The sequence below is a fragment of the Chiloscyllium punctatum genome, chromosome 24 (assembly GCF_047496795.1).
Source record: "Chiloscyllium punctatum isolate Juve2018m chromosome 24, sChiPun1.3, whole genome shotgun sequence".
In the NCBI taxonomy this organism is placed as follows: Eukaryota; Metazoa; Chordata; class Chondrichthyes; order Orectolobiformes; family Hemiscylliidae; genus Chiloscyllium; species Chiloscyllium punctatum.
This window is the reverse complement of record NC_092762.1, coordinates 62883672-62910629: the sequence shown is the minus strand read 5'-3', so window position 1 is coordinate 62910629 and position 26958 is coordinate 62883672. Positions and strand designations below refer to the sequence as shown.

Genomic DNA, 26958 nt, shown 5'->3' with positions numbered 1-26958 from the left:
TATTCAACAATTGAGAAGGAGACATTGGGTCTTATATGTATATATTGCCAACAGCATGGAAGAAACTGTTATTTATACAGATGACAATCATTTGATTCTCTTGGAAAATGTTTAAGACAACAATTTATCATTGTGAGGTCCCACAGTGGCTCAGTGGTTAGCTCTGCTGCCTCACAGTACCAGGGACCTAGGTTCGGTTGCAGCCTCGGATGACTATCTGTGTGGAGTTTGTACATTTCTTCCTGAGTTTGCATGGGTTTTCTCAGGGTGAGCCAGTTTCCTCCCACAATCCAAAGCTGTGCAGGTTAGATGAATTGGCCGTGCTAAATTGCCTATAGTATTCAGGGATGTGTAGGTTAGGTACATTAGTCATAGGTAAATGTAGAGTATTAGGGTAGGTGAATGGGTCTGGGTGGGTTACTCTTTGGAGGGTCAGTGTGGACTTGTTGGGCCAAATGGCCGGTTTCCACACTGTAGGGATTCCATGATTGTTTTGGTGCTTCTTGATTCTCCAACTGTTAATTGGAAAACCATTCATGTGCCTTGAAAGAAAATGTTGTACTAAATACTTTATTAAGAGTATATTTGAAGCACACAGAGTGAAATGCCCATTGACTGATGTAAGATATGGTTGCAATGCAACTCATTATATGCTTAAAATTAATATTTTATTACTACTAATATGACATAAAAATAGTGCTAAGGCATTGTTGATGGGTAATGAAAATTCTTCCTCAAGATACATTTTCATTTTTCTTTGGGTTAGGTGTGACTTTTATAAATATAGATATATTAATATAATAATTTATTTTAGATTTTTGTTTTGAAATAATGGACTGTGAGTTTTGATCTATGTGTTATGAGGGAATTTAATGAATAACTTGTTGTTATTTCCTGAACCCTAATTTGTTAAAAACCAGTATGAGAGAAAGAGTCCCTGGAATGCTAATGGGACTTGTTTGCATTGTGACAGTTTTATAATCAGACAGAGTAAATTTGGAGAAGCATTAGGTTGCTTTCTGTTTAGAAGAATTGGGAATTGATTTTCTTCTTTTGCTTATGGGAAACATCCATATCTTGGAAAGCCCTTGGTCAGCTTGCAAAGGTTGATTGTAAAGAACACTTTCACTCCTAGAGAAAGTAGTCCAAAACAGTTAGGAAATATGTTTCCTCAGTATAAAGATTTTTAGTTTGATATTCCAGACCAGAATTCAGAGTCTTAGAGTCATCGAGTTATACAGTAGAGAAAAAGTACGATCCAACTTGTCCATGCTGACCAGGTATCCCAATATAGCTGAAAATGTGTTGCTGGAAAAGCGCAGCAGGTCAGGCAGCATCCAAGAAACAGGAGAATCGACGTTTCGGGCATCAGCCCTTCTTCAGGAATGATTCCTGAAGAAGGGCTGATGCCCGAAATGAAGAATGATTCCTGAAGAAAGGCTGATGCCCGAAATGTCGATTCTCCTGTTCCTTGGATGCTGCCTGACCTGCTGTGCTTTTCCAGCAACACATTTTCAGCTCTGATCTTCAGCATCTGCAGTCCTCACTTTCTCCTCGAAGATATCCCAATATAACCTAGTCCCATTTGCCACTATTCGGCCCATCTCTTTCTAAACTCTTCCTATTCCTACAGTCATTAACTTTTGTTTGACCAACTGGCAGGAATCAAATTAAGAAGCTGAGCCAGTTCGTTCTGCCTCACCCAGGAGTTTAACCATTTCAAAGTATTCATTTGGAATTGTAACCAACTGAGGACATTCACACATGGACTATAGAGTTTTCGAGTCAAAGAGATGAAGAGCACAGAAACAAACCCTTTGCTCTAACTCATCCATGTCAACCAGATATCCTAAATTAATCTAGTCTCATTTGCCAGCATTTGGCCCATATCCTTCTAAACCCTTCATATTCAAATACCCATCCAATATATCACCTAATTCCATAAGCCCTTATTTTGCCTGCTTTCCTTGTGTGGCACTTATTTAATGTCTTCTGAAAATCAAGGTATATTACACCCACTATTTTCACTTTATCTCCCCTATTAGTTACATCCTCAATAATTCTAATAGATTTGTCAAGATATTGTAAAACCACAGTAACTTGTGTTTCAATGAATAACCACAATATTAAAGATAAACAAAACAAACTGTGATCCATCTAGTCACATTTCAGTCTAGGACTGACTTGTCTGGTAGTAGTATCAGCTGGGAATCAGAACAGAAGTCATTATTAATGCTCTATTCTAACAAAACAACTATAAATATTAGCAATCAAAGCCTAAGTAAGCAGTTCACAATAGAATAGGTGCAGTTGTTAATATTTGAATGACAAGTCTCACCTGAAATAAACCATTGAAAACCACTGAAAATAAACCATTGAAATAAACCATTGAAAAGTCCCAGTTTATTTTTAGGGGGAAATAAAATTAGGTAAATTCAAGTGCTTTTGGAATGAGACAGTTCACCTCTAATCGCAACTCAGTAACTTATTGTGCAAATAGGCAAATCTGAAAACTGAGGCAGGCTCAACATGTACAACAAGTCTCTTCAATTCTTCTCTGACACAAAAAATCCAGTCTTTTTGGGAATAGCTGAGACTTAAAAGAAAAAATATGATGGAAAGCATTAAATGACACAAGGAGCAATCCAGGCTATACACTGAAATCATGTTAAAGTGAAAGCTGAGAATTTCTGATTTTGTTTGACATTTTGCTTTGGAGATTAGCAACTTCAGTTATTGAGATCTGACCAAGGGAAGCATAGGGAAATTAAACGGAGATAATGGCGCTGTCAGTCATTGATCAGATTAATATTAGCAGTTTTATCAGGTCTCCACCTGTAGGCATTACAGTAAAATAGCAAAGAACCGGAGATGTTAACATTGTAATTTCAATGGCAAACATTGAGTTATTTTAATGGAGCAGGATTAATCGGGGGTTCTTTATAAAGAACTTGTGAAGAATTGTTCACTGCAAAACTGCAGGACAAAATAAGTAAACCCAGAAGTGTATACTCTTTCTTAATTCAGAATACACATCAAACGTATGACCTTCGAGCCTTATTACTGCAGGCTTCCATTATGAATCGATTCCATTTGCAGCTTTACATGCACGTGAAAAATCCCAGGAGTTCACAAAAGTGTTCTTTAGCCAAGGTAGCTAAACCGGATTATCGGACCATGATCTGTGTTGTACTTTCGGGAATCCTGATGCGTGCCTATGTATTTTCACCTAATCGAACTGTTCAGAGATGATATTCCACATGTGTAGAGCAGGCTTGAACCCAGATCTCCTGGCTCTGGGGTAAGGTGACTGCCACAAGGGACCCTAGCCACTGCTCCTACAATGACAGCACTCGCTCAAATTTCTTCATTGGTTGTATAGGAACACGCTGAGATTCCCTGAAACCTGCTCTTGCCAGGTATCCCTCAGTGAAAGGGTGCGGGGTAAAAGTAACGTTGAAGTAATTGGTAAGATATTACCAAGTGGGTGAGTCACCTACAAATGGGGTAAAAAGTGAAGCTTTTTTTAAAATATTGGTCTCATGACGTCATGACGTTAAATATAGTTTATTTAAAGAAGTTGTCAGGGATTAAGGATGTGAACGAAAGATTTCCACACTAGGCGGACCCCTCCATCGCTGCTCACTGCTTCAGCTGGCGTGCTCCATGGAGAGCAAGTCTTTGCAAATCGTCAGTGTGTGAGCTAGCGGTGGAGCAGTTCAAACCTCAGAAACTTGACAAACCTGAAGAGAAGCTTCAAACAAAATACTTGGACTGGAAGAAACAAGAGACGCCAAAAAGGTGGAGTGTGTCGTGCTATCCAGTTAAATCTCTTAATATTTATTCATGTCAGAATATTATAGGGTCAGTTCATAACTGCAGTTTGCAGAAAGGTAACTTGCTATTTCTCTGAAAGTCGGCGTCGTGACACTTAGTGAAATGTGTCTGTTTTTCAAACTAGCCTTAGATGCTGTCAGATTAATAGAGAATTAATACTCTTCACTTCCAAAGTTGGAATTCAGGTGACTTTTAAGAATGGAGCTTTGCAGCACATCTGCCTGTTCCTACTGTTTGTACCTATTAGGTTAGGGCCAGCATTGTGCTACAATAGTTCTTTTCATGAATTCTCAAAGTCAATCGGAGCTCGTTGAAAAAAAAAGCAAAAAAAAAACTAAATAGACCAGTATTCACTTTTTTTTTGTAATTCTGCAAATGCGTTCAGGCAACCGGCAAGTACTTCAGTGGCAGAAAGCCATGTAGTCTGGGTCACGTTTAACTTGTGCCAAGCGCTTCATACTCCTGTCTGGGAATAGGTCGAAGAGTTTTTTTTTAACTTTTATATATTATAGCATGAAACTACTACCGAAATATTCCTAAGGAGCTATTCATACAATTTAACTCGAGACCTGGAAGATAATTCTTCAATGTAGGTTAAAAATAAAGATTTACAAATCTCAGTCTGAAAGTTTAAGCAAACATTGATGTGATTATTGGATGTACCTAAATGTATAAAACAGCAATGTTTCATGTATATAATATTTTCTCCACCTAATACTTCTAGATATACAGAACTATTAAATGTAAAATTGCATAAGAAAAAAGAACATTTTTTAAAGTACAGGTTCCATAACTAAATATCTTTAGTTGAGTTTTGCAGCATTATGTTTAGGTATGCTTTCTACAGTAACCATTAAAGCAAATTATTATATGTAAAAAAATCACTACACATCTTTATAAAAATACTAAAAAGAAATTGCTCAATTTCCACTTCATTTTCTAGGAGGCCTCTTGGAACTTGCCTTTTCAGACAAATTATTTCTCCATCTGCTCCCCATTACCTTCAGATTCAGCTGGCTGCCAGCCACGAGCTGGGACTTAACACAGTTTTGTCTGTAAATGTGTTGTTCCAAGTTATTTACCATTATGATAATTTTTCTTCAGGTCTCTTCAGTGTCTGCTTTTGCTTTTTAGTTATATAAACATGATTTCTAAATATAATTCAGAAATGTGCTTGACTAGGTTTTTCTAAAGCTTGTTTTTTTGTGGAGATGAGATACATAAGTAATGGCAAGTTCATCTCTGACTGCCTGTAACAGTTACCAGCAGTTCTGGAAAGGAGATGTCTAGGGGGGTCTATGCTTCTGACTTTGTGGCAAAATGCTCATAACAAAAGGTTATTCAAGGTGTCAGTCTTTGAATGCAGCCAAGGCTACATACATTACAGTACATCCACAATTTCACTCAAGATTTTCAGTTAACTTGGGCCAAATTAAATTACTCTTTTAATTTATGCTCAGATCATTATCACCATAAAGATCTACCTTTTAACTGCATACTTAGCAACTAAGATTGAGCGCTCCTTTACAATTGCAGTTTTTAACATAATCTGCAATGAAGTGTGTTTCAGAATATATATAGCACATAGCTTAATTTTAATTGTGAATTTTATCTATATGCCAGAATCCTTGGATGAAAAAGTGATTTTATGTCTATGCAAAATTCTCATCTCCCATGAATGTAAGCTAATTAGCTTTCCCCAGAAGCAACTAACTTCAGTTTAAGATATCATGAGCTATAATTTATTGATTTCATAAAAGAAGACATGAGTAATATGGCATATAAAGTTGGGAAAAAAAGCTAATGAATTACTTCTAGTTTGGTGCTGCTCTGGGATTTCCTAAATCCCCCAAAATGTACTAATGAACAAAAGTGAGAGGCAGAGCTGATCTTTGTCCATGGGATGAATAAATTATGAATTCAAACAGTGTTTTGTAAACTGCAGCCAAATCAAAGAGAAATGCCACATCAGAGCTGTAATTAATGAATTCAGCAAGGGAATATACTTTCCAGCACTGGTATAGCAGTAACATAAGTGACCAGCACATAGAAGGTTTCTTTTTGGCAGAAGCCATGAATATAGTGGCCTTTGTAGTTACATCAAGTGTAGTGTAAGGAGGCAGTGACCTAGGAAAGCAAAGGTATAAGACTTGCACCAGGTATTGCACTAAACAGAAGATTAGCATAACAGGATCAGAAAGCAGGGCATGAGGCTAACGGTCAGTCTTGCAAAAGCAAATATAAGAACTAAGTGCAAGAGTAGCTAATTCAGCCCCTTGAGCCTGCTCCACATGACTGAAATGTACCACTTTGTCAGCAATCGATATCAGAGTGCTAATGAACTTAATGCTAAGGTGACAGGGTGATGCTAGGATTATCTTTGCCTAATACAGAATGAAAGAATCATAGTTGAATTAGATTTATTTCATAATGTAGCAATAAGATCCATAAATTTAACATGCTTCTCTTGTGTGCTATTATTGTTTTGTTTACTTATGTACTTTGTACAAAATGAAGCCCAAATTACAGTAGTCATACTAAGAGTTAACTGACAAAAGAGACAGTATTGTATCTCAAACTCACCTTGAAATACATGTCAGTGATCTGCTTTTCTATGTACAGTCATTGTAAGCTCAGGACAAGTGCTACATGTTGAAACCAAACTACTGCTGACATAGGTTCCAGTTAGCAGCCTCAATGGTCCAAGGTACATGATCACTGTAGGAGGACATCCCTTGCTGAGCTCCACAAACATGTGTGATCAGGAACTTAACTTCATAGTTGCCCATAAATATTCTCCATACAAATGAAACTAACTGGAATTTTATCTTTATGTTTATTAACCCTGCAGCTAAAACATTTGTAAGAGATGCTGCCATTGTGCCTTTACTGCACATATCCGAGCCGGTCATAGCAGGGATATTGCTACTTTGTCAGTGCTAGACAACAATGTCGATTCATTATTCTCAGCATCACACGTGAGGGTGACAACTTAAATCTGGGTATTCAACTGACCATTATCCTTCACTGTGAACAGAAAGGGAAACAATACATCAATATAATCTCTCTACTTCAACAGCTTGCACATAATGTTTGGTGTGAACCACTGAGCCCAATATTAACTACCACCACTTACAATTGCTTACCAGTTTCATTTTTAAAGGTGGGGGAGGAAGGCTTGGGTTTGTGTGGAGTTATATCCCCAAAAGTGGCATAGGCTCACAATGGAAAAATCATTCCTCCCCTTTCTTTCATTATCTTTACTACTACCCCTCAAAGTTCTGACTTCTCAAATGCAAGTGGTCTGACTTTTTCACAATTTTTTTCCAGAATGCACTGTACTCAGACTTGGAAGAATAGATCTTTGCTTGTGGATTCTTGACTTTGTTCTGATCCATGGATCATTTCTCCATTGGAGGATCTTCTTTTGTTTAGATTTTTTTATAAACAATACCATTCATTGTAGAACTTGCTGTTAGTCCATTTCTTTCTCTGTTGCTCTGAACAGTGGCACAGTGGTTAGCACTGCTGCCTCACAGCGCCAGAGACCTGGGTTCAATTCCTGCCTCAGGCAACTGTCTGTGTGGAGTTTGCACATTCTCCCCGTGTCTGCGTGGGTTTCCTCCAGGTGCTCCGGTTTCCTCCGACAGTCCAAAGATGTGCAGGCCAGGTGAATTGGCCATGCTAAATTGCCCGTAGTGTTAGGTGAAGGGGTAAATGTAGGAGAATGGGTCTGGGTGGGTTGTTCTTCGGAGGGTCGGTATGGACTTGTTGGGCGTAGGGCCTGTTTCCATGCTGTAAGTAATATTGTATTCATTGGAGTTTAGAAGATTAAGGGGAGATCTAATAGAAACTTACAAGATAATACATGGCTTGGAGAGGGTGGACGCTAGGAAATTGTTTCCATTAGGCGAGGAGACTAGGACCCATGGACACAGCCTTAGAATTAGAGGGGGTAAATTCAGAACAGAAATGTGGAGATATTTCTTCAGCCAGAGAGTGGTGGGCCTGTGGAATTCATTGCCGCAGACTGCAGTGGAGGCTGGGACGCTAAATGTCTTCAAGGCAGAAATTGATAAATTCTTGATGTCACAAGGAATTAAGGGCTACAAGGAGAATGCGGGTAAGTGGAGTTGAAATGCCCATCAGCCATGATTGAATGATGGAGTGGACTCGATGGGCCAAATGGCCTTCCTTCTGCTCCTATGTCTTATTGTCTTATGGTCTTATGAAACAATGGGCTGAATTTTCACATTTTCAGTTAGCTTTATGGAGTGTGATTCGTGGTGCCCAATCTACCATGGCTCCCAACAACTTTTCCCTGTAATCTTCCACTCATCTCAACTCTTTGGCACCAGACTCATGGAATCAGGCAGCCCCGAGAGGTGGAATTGTTCGCTGCTGCTGGAACTTCCAACATTCACACTGCTGCCACTATATTTGAAGCCTAATCATATTTGACTTCAGACACTGCAAGTTAGGGACTGACCCTCACACTGGGGTGCTCAACCTTTATCACCAAGGACTTGTCAAAATTCACTCCCTACTTTGTGGATGGGGGCCTGCGTGTGCTAATGGCCAGGGTGGTGCAGAGGACGGCAGTTCTTTTTCCAGCAGATTTCCAAAGGAGTCCAGATCAAACCAACTTTGACCCACATAGCAGCCCAGGTCAGTGCTGTGACCCAGATTAAAACAAACAGTAGTGCAGGAAGAATGTTAATAACATTCTGTACCCTGGAAGGGTAGGTACCACCATTTTCTCTCTCCTCCCTCATATGCTTAGGGTTACCATTCACTGTAATTTTGCCACCGCAAACTCAGCTGAACAAGGCTCATACTACAACTCTCACTGTTGCATCATCATAGTCACTCATGGCTCTCGCCAACCTCATCCATCCAAACTACTAGTCTTGCTGTGCTGTGTGTTCACCTTAGGGGAAATGTCATCAGATCCCCCCCTCCTAAATCACCGGTAACTGCTCTTCCATCCACTTTCAGCATACCCTGTCCCTTCCTACAACATATTTTGGGGAATAAAATGGCCCAGCCTTCAGACTGATTTCTTCACGGCACCCCAACAGATCTACCTTAATCCCAGTCTGGTAGCTCTTGACTTAGAGGACTGATGTGGCTCAAGGTCCAGAATTGCAAGAACACAGATGACTAAACTCTGGTAGGATTGAGTGCCTGAGTGACTGTAGCCAATTCTTTGGACTGGAATAGGACACTTCCACTGACCTACTGCAGCAATACCTACAGACTGACCATAGTTACCCCTGAACCCACTAAGTACTGCTTCCATTATACTTTAACAAATACCCATTTGCTTGAATCACAAGTGTGTTTGCTGCATAAGCTGTTGGCTCCTGCAGTGTATGTGTGACATTGATCAGGCACAGTGTCATTCAGCATCATGTCCACATGTTCAGTGCTACCCATGGTCAGAGGCTGCCTGTTTCTTCCTCTGTACTACAGTACAAAGCAACCCATGGAGATGACCATCCTCCAAGTCATTCATTGACTTAGTGTTGACAAGAAGTCAAGCTAAGAATCATTAGCTGCATTGCTTAGCTGCGTGAGACATGTGTATGTATCCATGTGCTCAGTGATGTGGCAGAGGCATGGAAGTCCAAGATGTTCCTGAGCTCCAAATTAAAGTCTGAAAGGCTGAAGTTGTATTTGAGTTTGACTGGGAGCAAACATGTAGGGACTAGCAGTTTGGGCATGCTGCCTTGCATGGATGAAAGGTCGGGTAAGATGGTGTCTACAGAGCATGCAAGGACATTGTGGTGAATACAGAGTTGGATGAACACTGGAGCAAGCTGCAACTACCAGGTACCCACTCTGATTCACAAGTCTGAGAATTTGCACTGTCTGGTTTCTCAGGGAAGGTGAGGGGAATTGGGTGATATAGAAATGCAGTAAGTTGAGGGTTTAATGAAGTCCCAATACATGGAAAAAGATAGTTACACTCCAACAGCGAGATTCTGAAGTCACCATTTAAAACTTGAGAAAAATTAGTCACTTTTCTTTTTTCTTGATGTCGAGGTTCTTTCTTTTCATTCTCAAGGTATTTTATTGACTTTCTCAGCATTTCCCATTACCCTCCAGAGAGCAATAAATTCCAGCTATGTCTTGCACTTGCATATCTTCTGGAAGTAACCCACAATTTTACAAAGGTAACAGTCCTGTAAGGCCTTGTTGGTCCACAGCACTGACACTGTCCTTAGCACATGGTATTTGGTTTACTTTGGGTTTGTCTCTTGAGGGTGTACATACTTTCAAAAACTAAGGAGACTCCATTTATGTTCTGAGGTAACAGAGATTTTCTCCTCTCAGGATGTGTCGGTGTCTTTCTGGTTTCAGTTTCCAGCACAATCTTGATTGCTTTCTGCAGCTTTAGGTTTTCTCTGGACTGTAATAAATCTGGCTTTTCATCAACAAAACCACTCGCAATTCTGTCTCTTACAAATTCTGGTTTCAATATTTCATAGGTACAATTTTTCACTAATCTGAAAAGTCATGAATTAGATGTTCATGGATTCCCTTTGAAGGTGAATTCTTCTGTTAAAACCTACTTGTTCAAGAATTTTATTTGTTCTCAGATTGAAATTATTCTGAAAGACATTTAGAATGTCATTAAACGTCTCTGTGCTCTGTTAAATATGTTTGTAACTAATAACATCATTTGAAGTAGAATCAATTGAAAACAGTAGTATGTTGACTTGTCCTGCTTCAACTGTGTCTTAAGAACTGTCTTCACTAAGAAGTCTAATCTTGTATCATGTATAGTCCATCTTTGACCTTGATTTCTTGAGGACTTGTTATTATGTCCATTTCTATTTCTTTTCAATGTGCTTAGTAATTCTTTTTGCTATGAAACCATGTTAAATTTGTATCATTTCAAAATGTTTAATTATGCTGGAGCTTGCTCAACTCTGCAGTGTTTGATTTATTTGCCAGTCCTTTCAAAACCTGTATTGCTGTTCTGCTGTACTAAATTATTCAATAGAGCTTTAAATTGTATTACCGGCTGTTTTGTAATGATTAACTGTTTTTAAACATTCAACGTTCTATTTCTTTGCAATACTGTTTCTTTGTACTGCATACTGGATTTTCCACTGTTTTCTGGATTTTCATATTCTGGAGCCAAGGTGTTGGGTGCTCCTGGTCCTGGGGAGGAAATAGATATGATTGCACTTTTTCCAATTTAAAACACTAAGCATTTTCTTCCAGAAATCATTTTTAAATGAGGTTCCTCAGCTGCGACTTTTATAAACCTTCCTATCAAGTTGTTGTTTAAGTATTGAATGATTGAATCCAGCAGTAGATTGACTTGTCCTGCTTCAGCTTTAGTGTTTCAGTTTGAAGTAAATCTGTATCTTAAGAACTGTCTCCACCTGGAAGCCAATTCTGTATCACACATAGTCCATTTTTCTCCTTGATTCCTTGAGGAATTATTATTATGTCCCATTCCATTTGTCTTCAATGTGGCAACCCCAGTTGTTTTAAAGCTTTAGTTATTTTCTATATTTTCTTCCTTTGAGAGGTTCTCTGACAAGATTGCTTTGAATATGTACTTAAGCTTATTCACTTCTTTAAGAACTCATTTGTTAAGTAAGGCTTCCCAATTCTGTAGTCCAAATTACTTCTCTTACCTTTTTACTGTCCTTTGCAGTTATGCCTCATGGAGACAATGCTCAGTCGTGGTGATGCTCCAAGTGAGAACTGTCTTTTATACGTGCCTTCTCTTTCTGACCTTTGTGTTGTTTTCATAAAGTCATCCCTGTTTCCTTAGGAAGATTTAATTTTACTTCTTATTTCTGAGCTAGTGTTTACTGTACTTTTAAAATGTGGTGGGCTTTTTCTCTTTTCTAAGCCAGTATTCTTCCTTCTTGACCTTAAGAGCGTCTCAGTGAAGGATTATCTTTGGAGTGGTGAGTTTGTGCTGCTTCCATAACTGTTGTTTTCTCTCTCTCCCTCTCTGTCAGTAATTATATTTCTGCTGCTGATTGTCTTCTTAAAGCAATAATGCTCTTAAAGTGGTAAATTACCTTGCCTTCAAAAAAATCTTTCTTGCTCTGGATTTTTCTCATGGTGGGGTCTCTGCATGGAATTTAAATCTCCACTGTTGCCTATCATGTTGCAATGCTGGCACTTTGTCGTATCGTCCATCTCTACTAATATGTGACACAAGGTAAGGGTTGTTGAGGTAATTAGGCCCCACCAATTCTTCTTTGACAATAGTTTGTCTAGAGCCTGTCTAATTACTGTTGTAAAGAATAGACCATTGATGAATCTAAACAAAAGAGACACTTGTCTCAGGTAGATATGAATTATATTACTAGCCAGGCATAATTAGCAAGGACTCTTGAGATCTCTACAGATACATCTGCTCCCAATGAAGATTAGTGTAGAAACCTTTGATTCTACCTAAAGACTGTGTAACATCTTAAGATTGAGTAGAACTAATAAAATTCAACATTTACTCTTTCAGGACTCTTGCCTTACAGATGTGAGAATACAATAAGATGACGGTGAGTGTGAGAATTGTGTTCAGAAGAGGATTTCAGGATCCCAGAGAGAGGAATAAATGCAGCTGCAAGATGTATTGAGCTGGAGAGGATTCAGCAGGAGATTGCAGGGAAAGTCAGAGTATGGGACTAGATACATGAAAGTTTTATGGCATTCTCCTTTCCTTCCATCCTGAGTTCCTGGATTCTCTTGGCATACAGTCCCCAGTTTGGAGAGAACATCCTTCAGCTCCTAATTTCCTGACTCACTTCCATCTCCATCAACTGGATGGAGAGACAGCAACCCCTTAGATTCCACTGAGAGGATGGTTGTTGACTGAAAAATTTACAGGCAGACAAGTTATTCCAACCCATTCCAGGATTCATTTGATTATAAGTCTGTTTTTTGTCAGATCCATGATGCCCCCAGCCCACTCTTCCTGTTGAAAAACCAGAAAGCAGGATGTTAGTACTATGACTTGGTGAAATCCCTGGCAAAGTACATAATTGGGCTGTGAGAGTCACCAAAGGTCATTTTAGTTTTCAAATTGCACTTATTTCTTCTTCTGTAATATGCATACAAATGTTCAGCTTCAGTTGGCCCCTCAGTGAGTTAATATGTAGTACAAATCATTGGATAGCTAACAATTCATTACCACAGATTTGGACTTATTTCAAAACTTAGCAGGTCCACATTCGCATGCTCCCAGACACATCTATTAGAGCTGATTAAAGGACCATTATAATTCCAAATTTATAACTCTGCACATTAGCTTTACAGGATCTATAGCCAGAGCATCTGCTCTCTTAAGATCTGCAAGCATCTGTGCCTCAAAAGCTCAAGTTTTCAAGTTCAAATTATTGGATAATTCCCTAATATTTTTACTAACAAGTTACTTGCTTTACCAGGGATTGACTACCAAAGTTTTGCCCCCAATTTCTCAAATATAGCTGTTACCGACAAACCCAAGATGTGGCTTCTTGAATGAATTAGAGTGAATTACTTTACTTAAACATTGTGTGTTATAGTTGTAATAATTCTTTGACATTTGTCATGCTTCCCTCAGTTGTGTATTTGCTGCCAAGCTGTTTGTGTCTGACATCAAATCCTGGAATAGCCACAGCTTCCTGGAGCTCAATGCTGAAGACTGAGACCATTGTTGTTGGTCTCCACTAAAACTCCTATACCGGCCTTTAACTGTTCTTTAAAGTTGAAATCAGACTGTTTGCAATCTCAGGATGTTAGTCAATATCTAGGCTTTAAAGGGAGCCTCCGAAAAATGTCCACCTTCTTCTTCAGTCGAGGATTCTCCAGCACCATTGTCGACAGGGCCCTCCATCAGGTCCGCCCCTTCTCCAGTATTTTCACCCTTACCCCATCTCTTCCCTCGAGCAACAGCGATAGGGTCTTCTTTGGCCTTACCTACAATGCCACCGGCATCCGCATGCAGAAGATCATCAGCCGCCATTTCTGCCACCTCCAATGTGATGCCACCATCTGACACACACTCCCTCCCCTCCCCTCCCTTGTCCACTTTCCACAGGGACTGTTTCCTCTGGGTTACCCCGGTCAACTCTTCCTTCACTCTCAACCCTCCCTCATAGCTCCACGGCACCTTCCCCTGCAACTGCCAAAGGTGTAACATTTGCTCATTTACTTCCTCCCTCCTCAGCATCCAAGGACCCAAACACACTGTTCAAGTGAAGCAAAACTTCACCAGCATTCCTCACAACCTAGTCCACTGCATTCGTTGTTCACAATGTGGTCTCCTCTACGTTGGGGAAACAAAGTGTAGACTGAGTGACCGCTTCGCAGAACATCTACATTCTGCCCACAAAAAAGAACCTGAGCTTCTGGTTGCCTGCCACTTTAACACACCACCCTGTTCTGTGGCCAGCATCTCTGTCTCAGGCTTGCTGCAGTGCTCCAACAAAGTTCAGCGTAAGGTGGAAGAACAACACCTCATTTTCCACTTGGGGACCCTGCAGCCCTCCAGACTCAATATTCAGTTCAATAATTTTAGGGCTTGATTTCCCCCATGTTCTAGCCCCCTACCACACACACCAGGCCTTGTTATCACAGAGTCTGCCATTACACACTTCATATTGTAAACCACTAACAGTCTCCATTATCAGTTATTCACCCTCCTAGACCAAACTGTTCTTTTGTCTCTTTGGGCTCTTTCCCGACCTGTGGTTTACTCTTTACCGCCTCTCCTGACTGTATCTTCTGCGTACAAACCAACATGTTCCTAACTACCATCAGTTCTGAGGAAGGGTCACCAGACCGAAACGTTAAATTTGAGTTCTCTCCACAGATGCCACCAGACCTGCTGAGCTCTTCCAGCAATTTTTTTTTTATTCCTGGGATTTAAATCTCTCATTCTTCCCATCAGTAAGAGTTCTTATTTCCACCTTATCAAGATTACCTCAGCCCCTGCTGCTAAAAGGTTTTAAATGTTTTTGCTACTTCCTTGCTTGACTGCTCCAATGCCTTTCTTTCTGTCTTTTCATCCTTCTCCCTGTATTAAGTCTGACTTGTCCATGCTAAAGTAATATCCAAAAGTAGAGTCACTGAACCATGGTGGGTCCTTTTGCAAAGAGAAAGAAGAGTCTGTGAAAAGGAAAGTTTATAATAGGGGATGACAAGTGTTATACCATTCTTCAAATAACACCACCATCGGTGTGTAAATATTTTACATTATTAGAGTTGGGGGGGTTGGGGAGTTAATATTATTAAGTGTTTGGAGTAATGAATTACCCAAGATAATAATCTACTAGGTGAAATAAGTGAGAGGATGGATAAAAGATAATAGATAAAGGAGTGATTGCTGTTTCAATTGACTTCCAATAAAGTACTTTATCACTTATCATCAAAGTGACTTGAGGGATATACAAGATCACACAAAGAATGAAAGTGATCCAGTGGCGAGAGAATGGTTAGAAAGGAGAAAGACAAGAGCCATAGGCTTTTGGACAGAAGAGTGTGCAGGTATTGTTTGTGTGGAGATCTGTTTTGAATTCTTCACTTAACTGCCTAGATATCTAGGAATTGATGGAGAAATATTCAAACTAAGTGAATTCTACCAAACTGGGGCATAGTAAACACTAAGAAAGAATGTAAAAGACTGCAGAAGAGCATGTATTGGTTTAAGATTTGACAAAGTGGTGCCCAGTAGAGTTAGATGTATAAATCTATAAAAATGGAGATAAGTACCCTTCTGTTTTGCTCAAAGTATTGCAGATGTTGAAATAAAAACAGGAAATGCTGGAATATATTCTGAAGAAGAGTCACATTTGATTCAACATTCGCTCTGTTTCTCTGTCGACAGGTGCAGCCAGATCTGTTGAGTACTTTGGAGCATTTGTATTTTTGGCTCAAGTTTTCTAACTGTTGTACACTATGTACTCGGTATGGGGGAAACATATAAAGTATTTTAGTGTAGGTCTTCTTATTGTTCAATAAAATATAAAAGAACTATGACCTAGGTCTTAAAAATTATAGTCCAGCTCTGTGTGAACATTTTCTTCACTTGACACTGCTCTACATTTTTCTGGAACCCACTGAGTCCAATTTTTCCAGAAAAGTAGTCTGCAATGTTCCTCAGTATCTCTGTTGAAATGGAATGGAATCAGAAGGAAAAGAGCACACATCCCCTTTTATGGCACTATCTATGTTTAAAGGTCCAGTTTGGATTTTGGTGAATGGATGTGTGGATAATATGTAACTTTCCTAGATGGTTGAAGTGTGATGATAAGACTAGTGAAATGGCAGATGGGCAGGGTGAGTTGATAGTTGGTTGCGGGATATAGTCAAGTCATCAGGGAGCATTTGTGGGGTCACAGACATAGTCAAGGATCAAAGAGGTTATTTGGGGGCAAATTGGGAGCTCAGTGTGAGTGATTATAGAGTCAGTTGCATGTGACCTGGTCTGGATGGTTGGAGACTGGATATAACCTAGAAGGTATGCTTGGGGACCCCTCAAGTCCCAACACAAGGCTACTGCAAGAACTGCCTAGGAAGATTGAAATTCCAAAGGACAATTCTCTCGGGCCTCAGGACCCTCTATAAAGATCTATGACTCTGAGTTAAAGTCAGAGACTTCAGACAATTCAGATTTACTAACCTCTATATAGTTACTCAGGAAATATTAACAGAAAAATCTTAGCCTGAACCCCTGATTCCACCCTCAACACCACCCAACAATCCCCTTAGCTTCACCACTATACTTTAACTATGCCTAGACTCCCAACTAACACTTGAATACCTCCTGAAACTCCAAACCACCTGTTGAGACGCCACCACCTGATTCCCGTTCTGACACCTCCAAATAAATACCTCTCAATCGACCTGATAATCAGTCCTGGCTCTCCACCCAATTCAATCTGCCACATTATCCACCTATCTCCTACCCAGTTCTCCTACTTACCAATCCTCTCCCCATACCCACTTGTCTTATCAAACCTACCTTCTTATCCAAGCAAAGAAAATGCTGGAGAAACCTAGCAGGCCTGGCAGCACCTGTGGAGAGAGAAAGAGAGTTAATGTTTCAAAATGACTCTTCAGAACTGAATAATTACTGTCTTATCCGCCCATTACCCCTTACACACATACGTTGCCTACTGACTTCCTTACACACCTAGCCTTATGTTCTTACCTTTTCTCTGTAGTTTTTCTAAGAAGCTTTGGGACATTTAAAGTCTTGATGTACCACTATATGTTTGCTCATGCTGTAAAAATGGAGCATGGCTTCTGCACAGATTCTCTGCACTGCTCCTTTCGAGGTTTGCTGCATTAGAAAATGACTCCGAAAATAATTCAAAGGACAATAAGTTTCAATCTTTTTGTCAGAGTTTGGATTTCTGATCCTGGTCAGAAAATCTGGGCCTAGGTTTTCTGCTTTCCAATAATTCCTGGGTAGCTATCCAATTAAGTGGATACTCCGAGTAGATTTGGAGGCATCTACTGAGTGTCATGGGAGCAAGGGAATTGGCTATTGGAAATGAAACTTAGCGGGAAATTCGGAGGACTTCTGTAGGGTCCCAACGTGAACCTTTGAACATATGTCCAGTCACCAATGATCGAGAGACTGAAAACTTTGGACCTGTATTTTACTGTACAATATGTTCACCATTTCCGTGTTTATTTCAAGAAGCTAATAAACATATTATTAAGGTTTATTTAGATGAAACAAAACTTTGTCCTTGGGATCATATATTAACTGTAAACTAACAGTCTTGATTATACTGAAAATTTAATTCATTTAATATTGAGTACCTAGAAAAAGAGAGGAAAAGAAAAGGAATAAATTACATGCCTTCAAAAGAAATCTATTGTACATCAGAACAGTTAAGTCTTGCGAATAATTACAGGAAATGTCAGGGAGCATTGGTGGAGTAAGTTGATGACTTGACAATATTTCACTTGACCTGCTGACTATTTCCAGCATTTTCTGTTTTTATTTCAGATTTCCAACATCCAGAGTATTTTGTTTTTGACATAGCCTAGTTATATCTGATATGACTTGAGATGCTTCCAAGCAAACTGTTTGCAAAGTAAACATTTGTAATCTGTCGGTACAATTGTGAACAGTGTGACTAGTATAAATAAGCTTCTTGAGATTCCTTTTCAGTCCTTTTTTGAGGATTCCAGTATTATTAGACTTTTATGTATTTTCTTTCTTGCAGAAGTTACATCACTGTGAAGATCTTTTGATGTTGCATATTGTATGGAAAAGTTACCACCTCACCAGTATACTAAGTGAATTAAGCCAACTGCTTTTCAGCAAACTTAGCTGTGCTCAGAAATGGCAACTGGGAAAGTAGAGAATAGCATCCAAACATAAATAGAGTTTGGAGAGAAGACATGTTGGCACAGTGTGATTTAGCTTGGCACAACACTCGCTGCTCTGATTCTAGTGTACTTAATTATGGAAGTTGTTTGGAGGACTGTAACATGGATTTTATGCCTCACGATGGCTCCTTCAGCGTTCCACAGTCTCTCAATTCACTCAATGAATTCACAAGGTAATATTTTTAATGATGTTTGATTTTACTGAGGCAAAAATTTAAAGGTTATTAAAAATAAAGTTGCATGTCATGGTTGTTAAGTCTGAATGAATCAAAACATTAAGTGAAACAGTGAAGCATTTACGCTTAACATGTTCATTTTCAGTTTGTCATCAATGCCAGTGTTATGGTAATTGAGACAGTTGTTGTTGGGAAACATGGAAAAAATTGGAACCAGAAATGCCATTCTGTCCATTAAAAGCCATTTCACCTGAATCATTATTTTATCAAGGACTTCTCTCCAACATCATCTAGATCTCTGGAGAGCACTAAATTATCACCTGAAAATAACATTAAACAAAGCTGTTAAATTTTACCAAGGCCCTCAGTCCCATTTCTGAATTGGTGTCATTCAGCATTTTAAAAAGACATCACTTGATTCCAATTCAGTTTCCTTCTCAAGTGGTTGATTCCACAAATGCATTATCCTTAAGGGAGACTTTTCTTTAACCTTGCTCAAGATCTGAGTTTTATTGTTTGTTTTCCTTAACTAACAGTTGGAAGAGTAGTATCATTCCAAAATGTAATTGCAAATAATGTAACAAAATAGGTTATCACAAAATTGCATGTTCCTTTAGATTCCAAAACTATTCATATAATTATGCAGTAATGTGCCATTCAAATTCAATCGTGCTAAACAATAATCAACTTTTATAATTTGCTGGAAGTACTACAATTTTTAACATGCACACAGCTGTGTACCTTTTCTGAGAAACTTTCCTGAACAGTCTGATGCAATCTGCTGCAGGATACAAGGGGATAGAGGTTTCTCTGTGGCATTCTGAAATGTATTACATTATATTAGAATGCATAGGCAGTGTCAGTTCAAAACTGGTAAAATGAGCTGCACAACTGACAACTATTTAATCTCTCAAAACTAATCTTTATTTATATTTAATCTTGCTGTTTTTCAAAGAATGCATATAAATCAACTCAAAATAGCAGATCCAGACTTGGCAGTTTGCGTAGTTGAGAACTAAGTAGTAGACCAGATGTTTGGTTCTACTTTTTTATCGTCCCACACATTTACAGAATTGACCTCGCGGACTGGGTGGATTTTGAGGCCCCATCCTATTCAGACTGGTCTGAGGTGGTCAAATTCATTGAACATCCACATTGCTAATGAAAATGCATTACGTTTGTTTATTTATGTTTTGTATGTAAAGGAAAAGAATGTCCTAGCTGGGATGCTGCAGACCTTTTTAAAACATTAGGATTGCATTTACTTCAAACCTGTACACTGGTGATATTTCTACTTTTGGTAATGAAGCTAAATTATCTATGCCAATCCATTGATGTCAATAATCTTACAGCTACATTTTAAGCCTGTAGTATTTTGCAATTCGTTTCAGTATGGTATTTAATGTTTGGCCACTGTAAAGGGATTGGGGCCCATTCAGATTGTTAGGTTTAGAATACATCAGATGTGTCTAGCCTGTTTCTCCAAGAATTACCTATGGATGAAGGCCAACTACTCTGAAAATATTGAGTTGAGGGAGCACCATTAGAAATAGCAAGACACAACTTCCGTAGAATAATTAACAAAATTCTGAGACATTCTGAATTTTGTAAGAAGATATATCAGGAATAAGTGAAATTGAATTAACTTATACTGTGGGCAGCAATTCCTTCTTTGAAAAATGGGCAACAGCAGAATAGAGTCACACTGACGTAAAGTATATTCACAATACAGGACAAACTGTATATATTAAGTTTTGAGATGCAAAAATTCAGATTAGATTTAGTCCTAATGTTTCCATAAGTCCTAATGAATCAGTCCTATTGTTTCCATAATTATAAAGTTTCCTTTCTGCCTTTGAAATGGTTTAAATCACATTAAAGTTCTAGATCGCAGTAATTAATATTAATATTAATTTAGGTATTTGAATATATAAAGCTTGACTGCCCTGCATTTCTTTCTTTAAATCCAACTCTAATACTAATATCACCATCTCAATATCCCATTTACTGACTAATCTACTCCTTACCTTTCATCTATCATTGCCCAATACACTGGTCACTTGACCACAATGCTAAAATAAACATTGCAAACCAACTGCACAGATGAAATTATGTCACACCACACATAAAAGCCAACTTTCAACCTTTGTGCCTTTCTTTGATAATTGCCTCCTTTGCTCATTCTCTTGCTCCTATTCAGTGAAGGAGACTGTGAATGACAATGCAGGATGAGTCCAAGTAGTCTTCAATCTGGAAGACACAGCTGTTATATGACACAAACTAACAGCACGGGTCCAGGCAGAATGATAGTGTTGTGAGGATGAATGCTGTCTTCCTGAGAGAGGACAGTAAATTCATACTCCATAGAGACACTGCTATATTACAAGGCTTTACATGAGCTGACCCCCTGCAAGACTCTGTCCACATTGAATCCTACAGCCACAATGGCATCAGTCTAAGCTTGTATAGCAGTGAGCTGACCTTTCATGACAGCAGTTTAATTTTTTACTGCAGCGTGGTGGAAGATGAGATGTCAGCCATCAGAGACTGCATTGTAATTGTGTTCACAAGTATACAAGTAGAGATAGGTGCCACTTCTGTGCTGATCCAGATGGGTTCCAAGCTTTGTGCAAAGCCCTGTGCCAAGCTAGCTGAGAATTACAATGCTTTCTCACAGGCTTCCAAATACACGCATTTCATTGTGTATACCAATCAACCATATGCTGCTCCATCAACCTCCTCAACTGCATTATTTGCGCTGGAATCTGCCTATGACTTGAACCTTTGGTGAGCTAGTACCTGCATTATCCTTGGAATATGACTGTTAGCCACTTGTAATTGTTGTTTCAATGCTACATCAGTGCTACCTTCCAAATTCTCTATACCGTCATAAAAGCCAATGACATTATATCCCATCCATGAGCATAAAAAAGATATCTGAACTGCTGGCTGCAAATATGAAACCAAGTCATAGTTCCTCTTTAATATCATTGCCTTCTAGTTGTTTTTCAGAAAATGACTAAGTTTTTGATTTTCAGAATGGAGAAAGGCACAAGTTTATGTTTGAAGAGAGAGAATGTGGGGGGTGTTGGGGAGAGGAGGGAGGAAGGCAAAGGTGTATGCTTATAAATGCAGCATGGAAATCCAAAGACCAGGTTTAAGGAAATGGAGATGGGTGAGGATACTGCTATCTTCAATAGTTTGACCTTGAATTTCAACGTGGCCATTTTACCAATGAGTACTACCTTCTCCATGAAGTAAAGACATGTGTTAATATATGTTCCCAGCCAGTGAGTGACTGATGCCTCCTGAAGTGTAACACCTTTTCCTGCAAGATACAGAGAAGTGTGACATTGAGTGTAGTCGTACGGTTCAGATGTGATTGTCATACCTGAATAGCTAGTGGTGCTCACACACTGTGAAATGTTGGATTTGGGCTTGCAATATTGAATGTTTAAGGGAAACTGCATCTATGAATGTTCAGTATGAGTCATGGTTGAGATTGCTTGCAGGTGGGTATAATGCATTGAGCATTGGCTGGTTATAGTGGTTTACTATATCTGTAAATGTATTTACTGACCTTGACCACTCATGTCAAGTAAGTGAACTTTTCACAGACTGGTTTCCATGTCCTTGTGGATCTTGTCACTGCAGCAATGCTCTGCTCCTTCTGCTTCATAAAGTTTATCTGGAGAGTCTTCTGATTGCCTGTGCATAACTGGCAGCTCTCCTCCTATTCACCCTCTGTACCAATTTTCAATCTGACTTCAGAAAATCATGGAGTCCACTCTCCTCCATGTTCTCTAACTGGAAACTTCCCTGCTTCAAAAATCACTTTGAGAACAACTTCTTGCACATGCTCCAATTAAGATACACCTTCCCTTGTAAGAGCTGCAGGCTAGCTGTAAGTAGCAATTAGCACAGGTCTGTGGTGCTGTGGTAGTTTTCCTACTTTGGGGCCAAGCGATCTCTGTTCAAATCCCATCTGCCCCAAAGATGCATCAAAACATGCCCTAACAGGTTAATAAATACAAAAAAAATCTTTGCAGTACTCTACAAGAGGAAACAGAGTTAATGTTTCATGGCTTTGATCTTTCACAAGAATAGGCAGCCTCATGCTTATTGTCATCTCTCTCTCAATCTCTTTGTGTTCCCTGCTTTGATGTGCAGCTTAATGCTGATTATACAGTATAATTATTGAAATCAGCAGGTACAGAAGCTTTATGCATTGGAAGCAACAGGTTTCAGATGAACCCTACATCATGATACACACACCAGTTTTTTTTTTATTTTCTCCTATTTCCAGCTGTTTGTCTGCTGTTATTAAATCATTTACACACTGCCTGATGTATTAATCTATGTGACATAGATCTGTGAATAAATGGTAAAATGAAATTGTACAATGCAGCAATATTGTTTAATGCTTTTATGCCTGTCTTTCTGTCTCAATTCAGTATAATAGAGAATGAAGAAAATCAGAGAAAGTAAGTTTAGGGTACTCATGCTTAGTTGGTACCCCCAATGTACATTAAATTAAAAAATATCAGTAGCATTGAAATTTGGTACAAGATTTTTATTTTCAAAATAAATGTTAACATTGGTATGAAGGTCCCTGCCCCAGGTAACATTACAGACAAGTGCTATTATAGAGCATCTCCATAAGAATTAACAAGGGAAGAGGCTTTAAACTTGCCTAAGGACTATGAGATATCAGGGAATCCTTGCTACACACTGAGTTCCCAACCTGGTGGTTTCCTAAGATTAACTCCAAGTGGAGTCTTAAGTCATTGTAAAATCACTGACTCTGCTATTTCATATTGAGAAATTCTGCAATATTCCCCAAGGGCAGCATTTGTTGCCCATCCCGAATTGCCTTTGTACTGAGGGCACTTAAAGAGTCAGTCACATTGCTGTGTGTCTGAAGTTGGCGTGTACAGTGAGGCCAGCAGATTTCCCTCCCTAATGAAGCTCAATGAAGGGATGGCTTTTACAACAATCAATGCAAGTTGACATGGTCACATTACTGAGACCAGCTATATTTTCTAGAATTTTATTTTGTTGTTAATTAAATTTAATTCCACAAGCTGTTAGGAACCGGTGTGCTTACAGCATTAATCTGAGGCTCTAATTTACTGGACTAAGATGCTACTAAACTATCACTTCCTCAAAATTGAGGGAGTCCATATCAGTAGGAAAATAAATATTTTCTTGTGTGAGAAAGAGAATTGATCGATCAGTTACTTTTCTGTATATTTCTTCAGCAAATTGTTGATTTAATGTCGTACAGAGTCAATTCCAGAAATCTAACGACAATGGATAGTTTTTCTCTTCTTAAATTATGATCTAGTAATTAAATTGCAAAAACATTTGAAATATGCCAATTCAGTGAGCGTAATGTTGCAAGCAAGTTATTAAATACAATTAAAATGTTGCATCCTTTTCATTAAGGAGAACTGGATCCAAAAGTGACTTGAGAAACAAGTCTGCCCAGCTGCCATTTAGGCTAATCTTGAATACTCAAAAAAGGTACAGTCACCATAGTCTTACCAACTATAGGGCTGCTACAACAATCCACTACAAAAAGTACAAAAATGTCTTTTTCACCTTTTGAATGATTCCACAATGAGTACCCACTGAGAAGTCCTCTCAATATCACAATAGCTATCATTTCATCTCTTTAGGTGCAATATGTGAAAAACTGATTGTAGCAGTGTCCTAAACAATTTATCCATTTCAAATGTCAGAGAAACATCAAGTTGACGGCAGTGGCATGACTCAATGTGAAACTCATAAACAAGCCTGACCAGAATGTGTCATTCCACTGTTAGCTTTGCTGAAATGGCATTGGTTCTGTATTGAAATCCAGTCAGTGATATATAGTGCCCAAGGTGCAGTCCAAACTGGCCACAAAATTAGGACATTTCTATGTCAATCCAAGAACAATATTGTAACTCTGTGATAGGTACTAATTACTGTCAATCAACCTCAATAACAGTAAAAATAAACGAGCAAGCCAAGCATCTCATTGCACTAAATTTCAGTAACAGGAGGTATAACATCTACCCTTCTTACCTCCTCTCTCTTGTCATCATCCAAGGCCCCAAGTATACCTCCCAAGTGAAGCAGCAATTTATCTGTAATTTTTTTTCAATTTAGTATCCTGCATTCACCACTCAATGTGGGAAAAATAAATGGATGTTGATTGCCTGTCTTGCAGGAAGTCTTGAGCATTCAATTGCTTGCCATTTGAGCTCACCACCTTGCTCTCACGCTAATATTTCTGTAATGCAAACAGAAAGTGATGGAGAAACCTAACAGATCTGGCGGCATCTGTAGAGAGAGAAACAGAGTTAACATTTCGAGTCTAATATGATTCTTCTTTGGAACTGAACGTTTCTGTCCTTGGCCAGCTGCAGTGTTCCAGTGAAGCTCAATCCAAGCCTGAAGAACAGCTGGCACTTTATCATCCAACCAGGCACTTTGCAACCTTCTGGACTCAACAGTGAGTTCACAAATTTCAGACCATGAACTCTATTCCCCCAGGTTGATTCTGGGTTTTTTTTGCCATGCGCTGATCATAATCCTGTTTTCCAAAGTTTTGATTTTGGACAGAACTGTTCATTATTTTGCCATTCACACTCAATCTAAACAAATATTTTGCTTATTTCACTACAACCATTACCATCCTACTTTCCTTTCATTATAAAATATCTCCTGCCCTCTCCCTGACCGAAGGCTCTCCCTTTTATGCTTCAAAACCAAACCCCTTCCCTCCTTCCAATGGCATAAAATCTACCATCTTTCTTTCTGAGAAAGAGGCCTCTTTAACTCAAAATATTAACTATTTCTTCTCCACAGTTGTTGCCATGCCTACTGAGCATTTCCAGAACTGTCTGCTTTTCTTTATAATTCTGTAGAGTTATATTGTTTGCCTCCTGCATTTTCGACAACTTTCAGAGTAAAACAGTCCATACTAAGTAAGAACTGCCAAGCCTGGTTAATAGCGTACACCATTCACTGGTCTGCAACTTATATCTTAGGGGAGAAATGTTTTCTAAATGCTGGTTGATTAAGTAGATGAAGGGCCATAATTACCGGCTGCTTGAGCAGACCTATTTACTGGATCGAGAGGAATGCTCTTAAATATTATATATCTGTTTGTTCAACAGCAAGCAGAGGCACTTGAGTTTATAGAAGTCAGTCATCTGACAGTACTTCTAAAGAATGACCCAAGGGCATGTGTAGCTCTTGAAAATAATATGTAATTAGTTGTTTTTTAAATTACAGACATGCACCAAATACTTTGCATGCCTAAATTTGACACTGCCTGCTGTTCTGGCTTCCTGTAAGATTGTTTACTGTAATTCCCTATGCACTGCAAAGGAAACCAATTAAGAAAGACTGACCATTGAGAGTTAAAGCAAACCACTTTTTTTTAATTAAGAATGAACTACCATTTGTTTGAAAAGGAGTAAGTTTCCTAAATCTGACAGTTGCCTGGTAAAAGTACAGTTTAAAAAGAAAATTACATCCCACTTTGAGTAAAGTTGTTGCATAAATTTGGAGTACAGGTCCAACTTAATTCTAAGAAGAAACAAAGTGAAACTCTTGGGGGGAAAAGTTACACACTTCTTTGGTTTTACATCAATTATAGCAAGAATTCCCAAAGTGGAGTTTGGGATCATAAGTGTGGTCACAAATTGAAGTTTTTGAGGTTGCAAGCTCTGAGGCAGCAAAGCCTGCTGCTTAGCAACTGTGTTATCCCTTTAACAGGCCTTGTTCTCACAGCCCACACCCCTTGACCTTTACCTGCTGTCACAGCTGATGAGCCACAATTTGTAAAATGGGGTCAAAGGAGGTAATAAATTTGGGAAGCACTGACATACAATCTCCGCCAATAGTGACATCAAGTGAGTGCTCAGGATTTCTAGGATCTAAAGATTTAAAGTTTTAACCTGGCAGCAATTAATTAGAGCATTTATAGTGTCTAATAATTAATACTTTCAACAATTAGTTAATCAAATTCAGCATTTTGATAGGAGCTAGGTAAGCAATTAGTGGAAAAGAATACAGTTAAACAGTATATTGCATTGATTGAACTCAGCAAATTTAAATGTATGGATGTAATCAGTCATGGATTTAGTAGTAAGGGATCTCATCCACTTTGCAACATGTGTCACCAAGTTAATTAAGCAAGGGCTTTCTACAAAAGAGGTGCACAACTCTAGGTGGATGCTAAAACATATCCTTGGAACCCTTGTACTTTGGTTACTGACCCTCATCAGGGACTAAATATAAGCTCTCCAACTGCAACAGGAGGTAGTAGTTCACATCTTGGACTGGGAGCACAATTGTGATGTTTGGCTTCACCTTGGCTTGTTTGGAAGGCAGCTGTTTCAGCATTTCATGACTCAGTTATGTTTAATTCATTAGGGATCTCCCTTGGTGTTCCATCAACTATTTGGGAATTGTGAACTGGAACACCAGCAACCACTTTTCATTCAGTTCTTAACAAGTTAATGCATGAACAGATCTTTCAATGTCAATTCCTAGTGTGGAAATGTGGATCAGTTTTTGC

General features: G+C 38.9%; 1 protein-coding gene across 3 annotated transcripts in view; it reads left to right on the top strand.

Moving 5' to 3' along the window:
• The first annotated feature begins 3402 nt into the window (after positions 1–3402).
• adamts10 (ADAM metallopeptidase with thrombospondin type 1 motif, 10) overlaps positions 3403–26958 on the top strand; it is a 171265-nt gene continuing 147709 nt past the window's right edge. The window contains exons 1-3 of one of the 3 annotated variants that reach the window (XM_072594029.1): positions 3403–3801; positions 12335–12374; positions 18039–18377. In XM_072594029.1, coding sequence (XP_072450130.1) covers positions 18281–18377 — 97 coding nt within the window. In that variant the 5' untranslated portion in view covers positions 3403–3801; positions 12335–12374; positions 18039–18280. Of the gene's footprint in view, positions 3802–12334; positions 12375–18038; positions 18378–26958 lie in introns of those variants that run through there. The other 2 variants (XM_072594028.1, XM_072594030.1) reach the window with 2 other exon arrangements.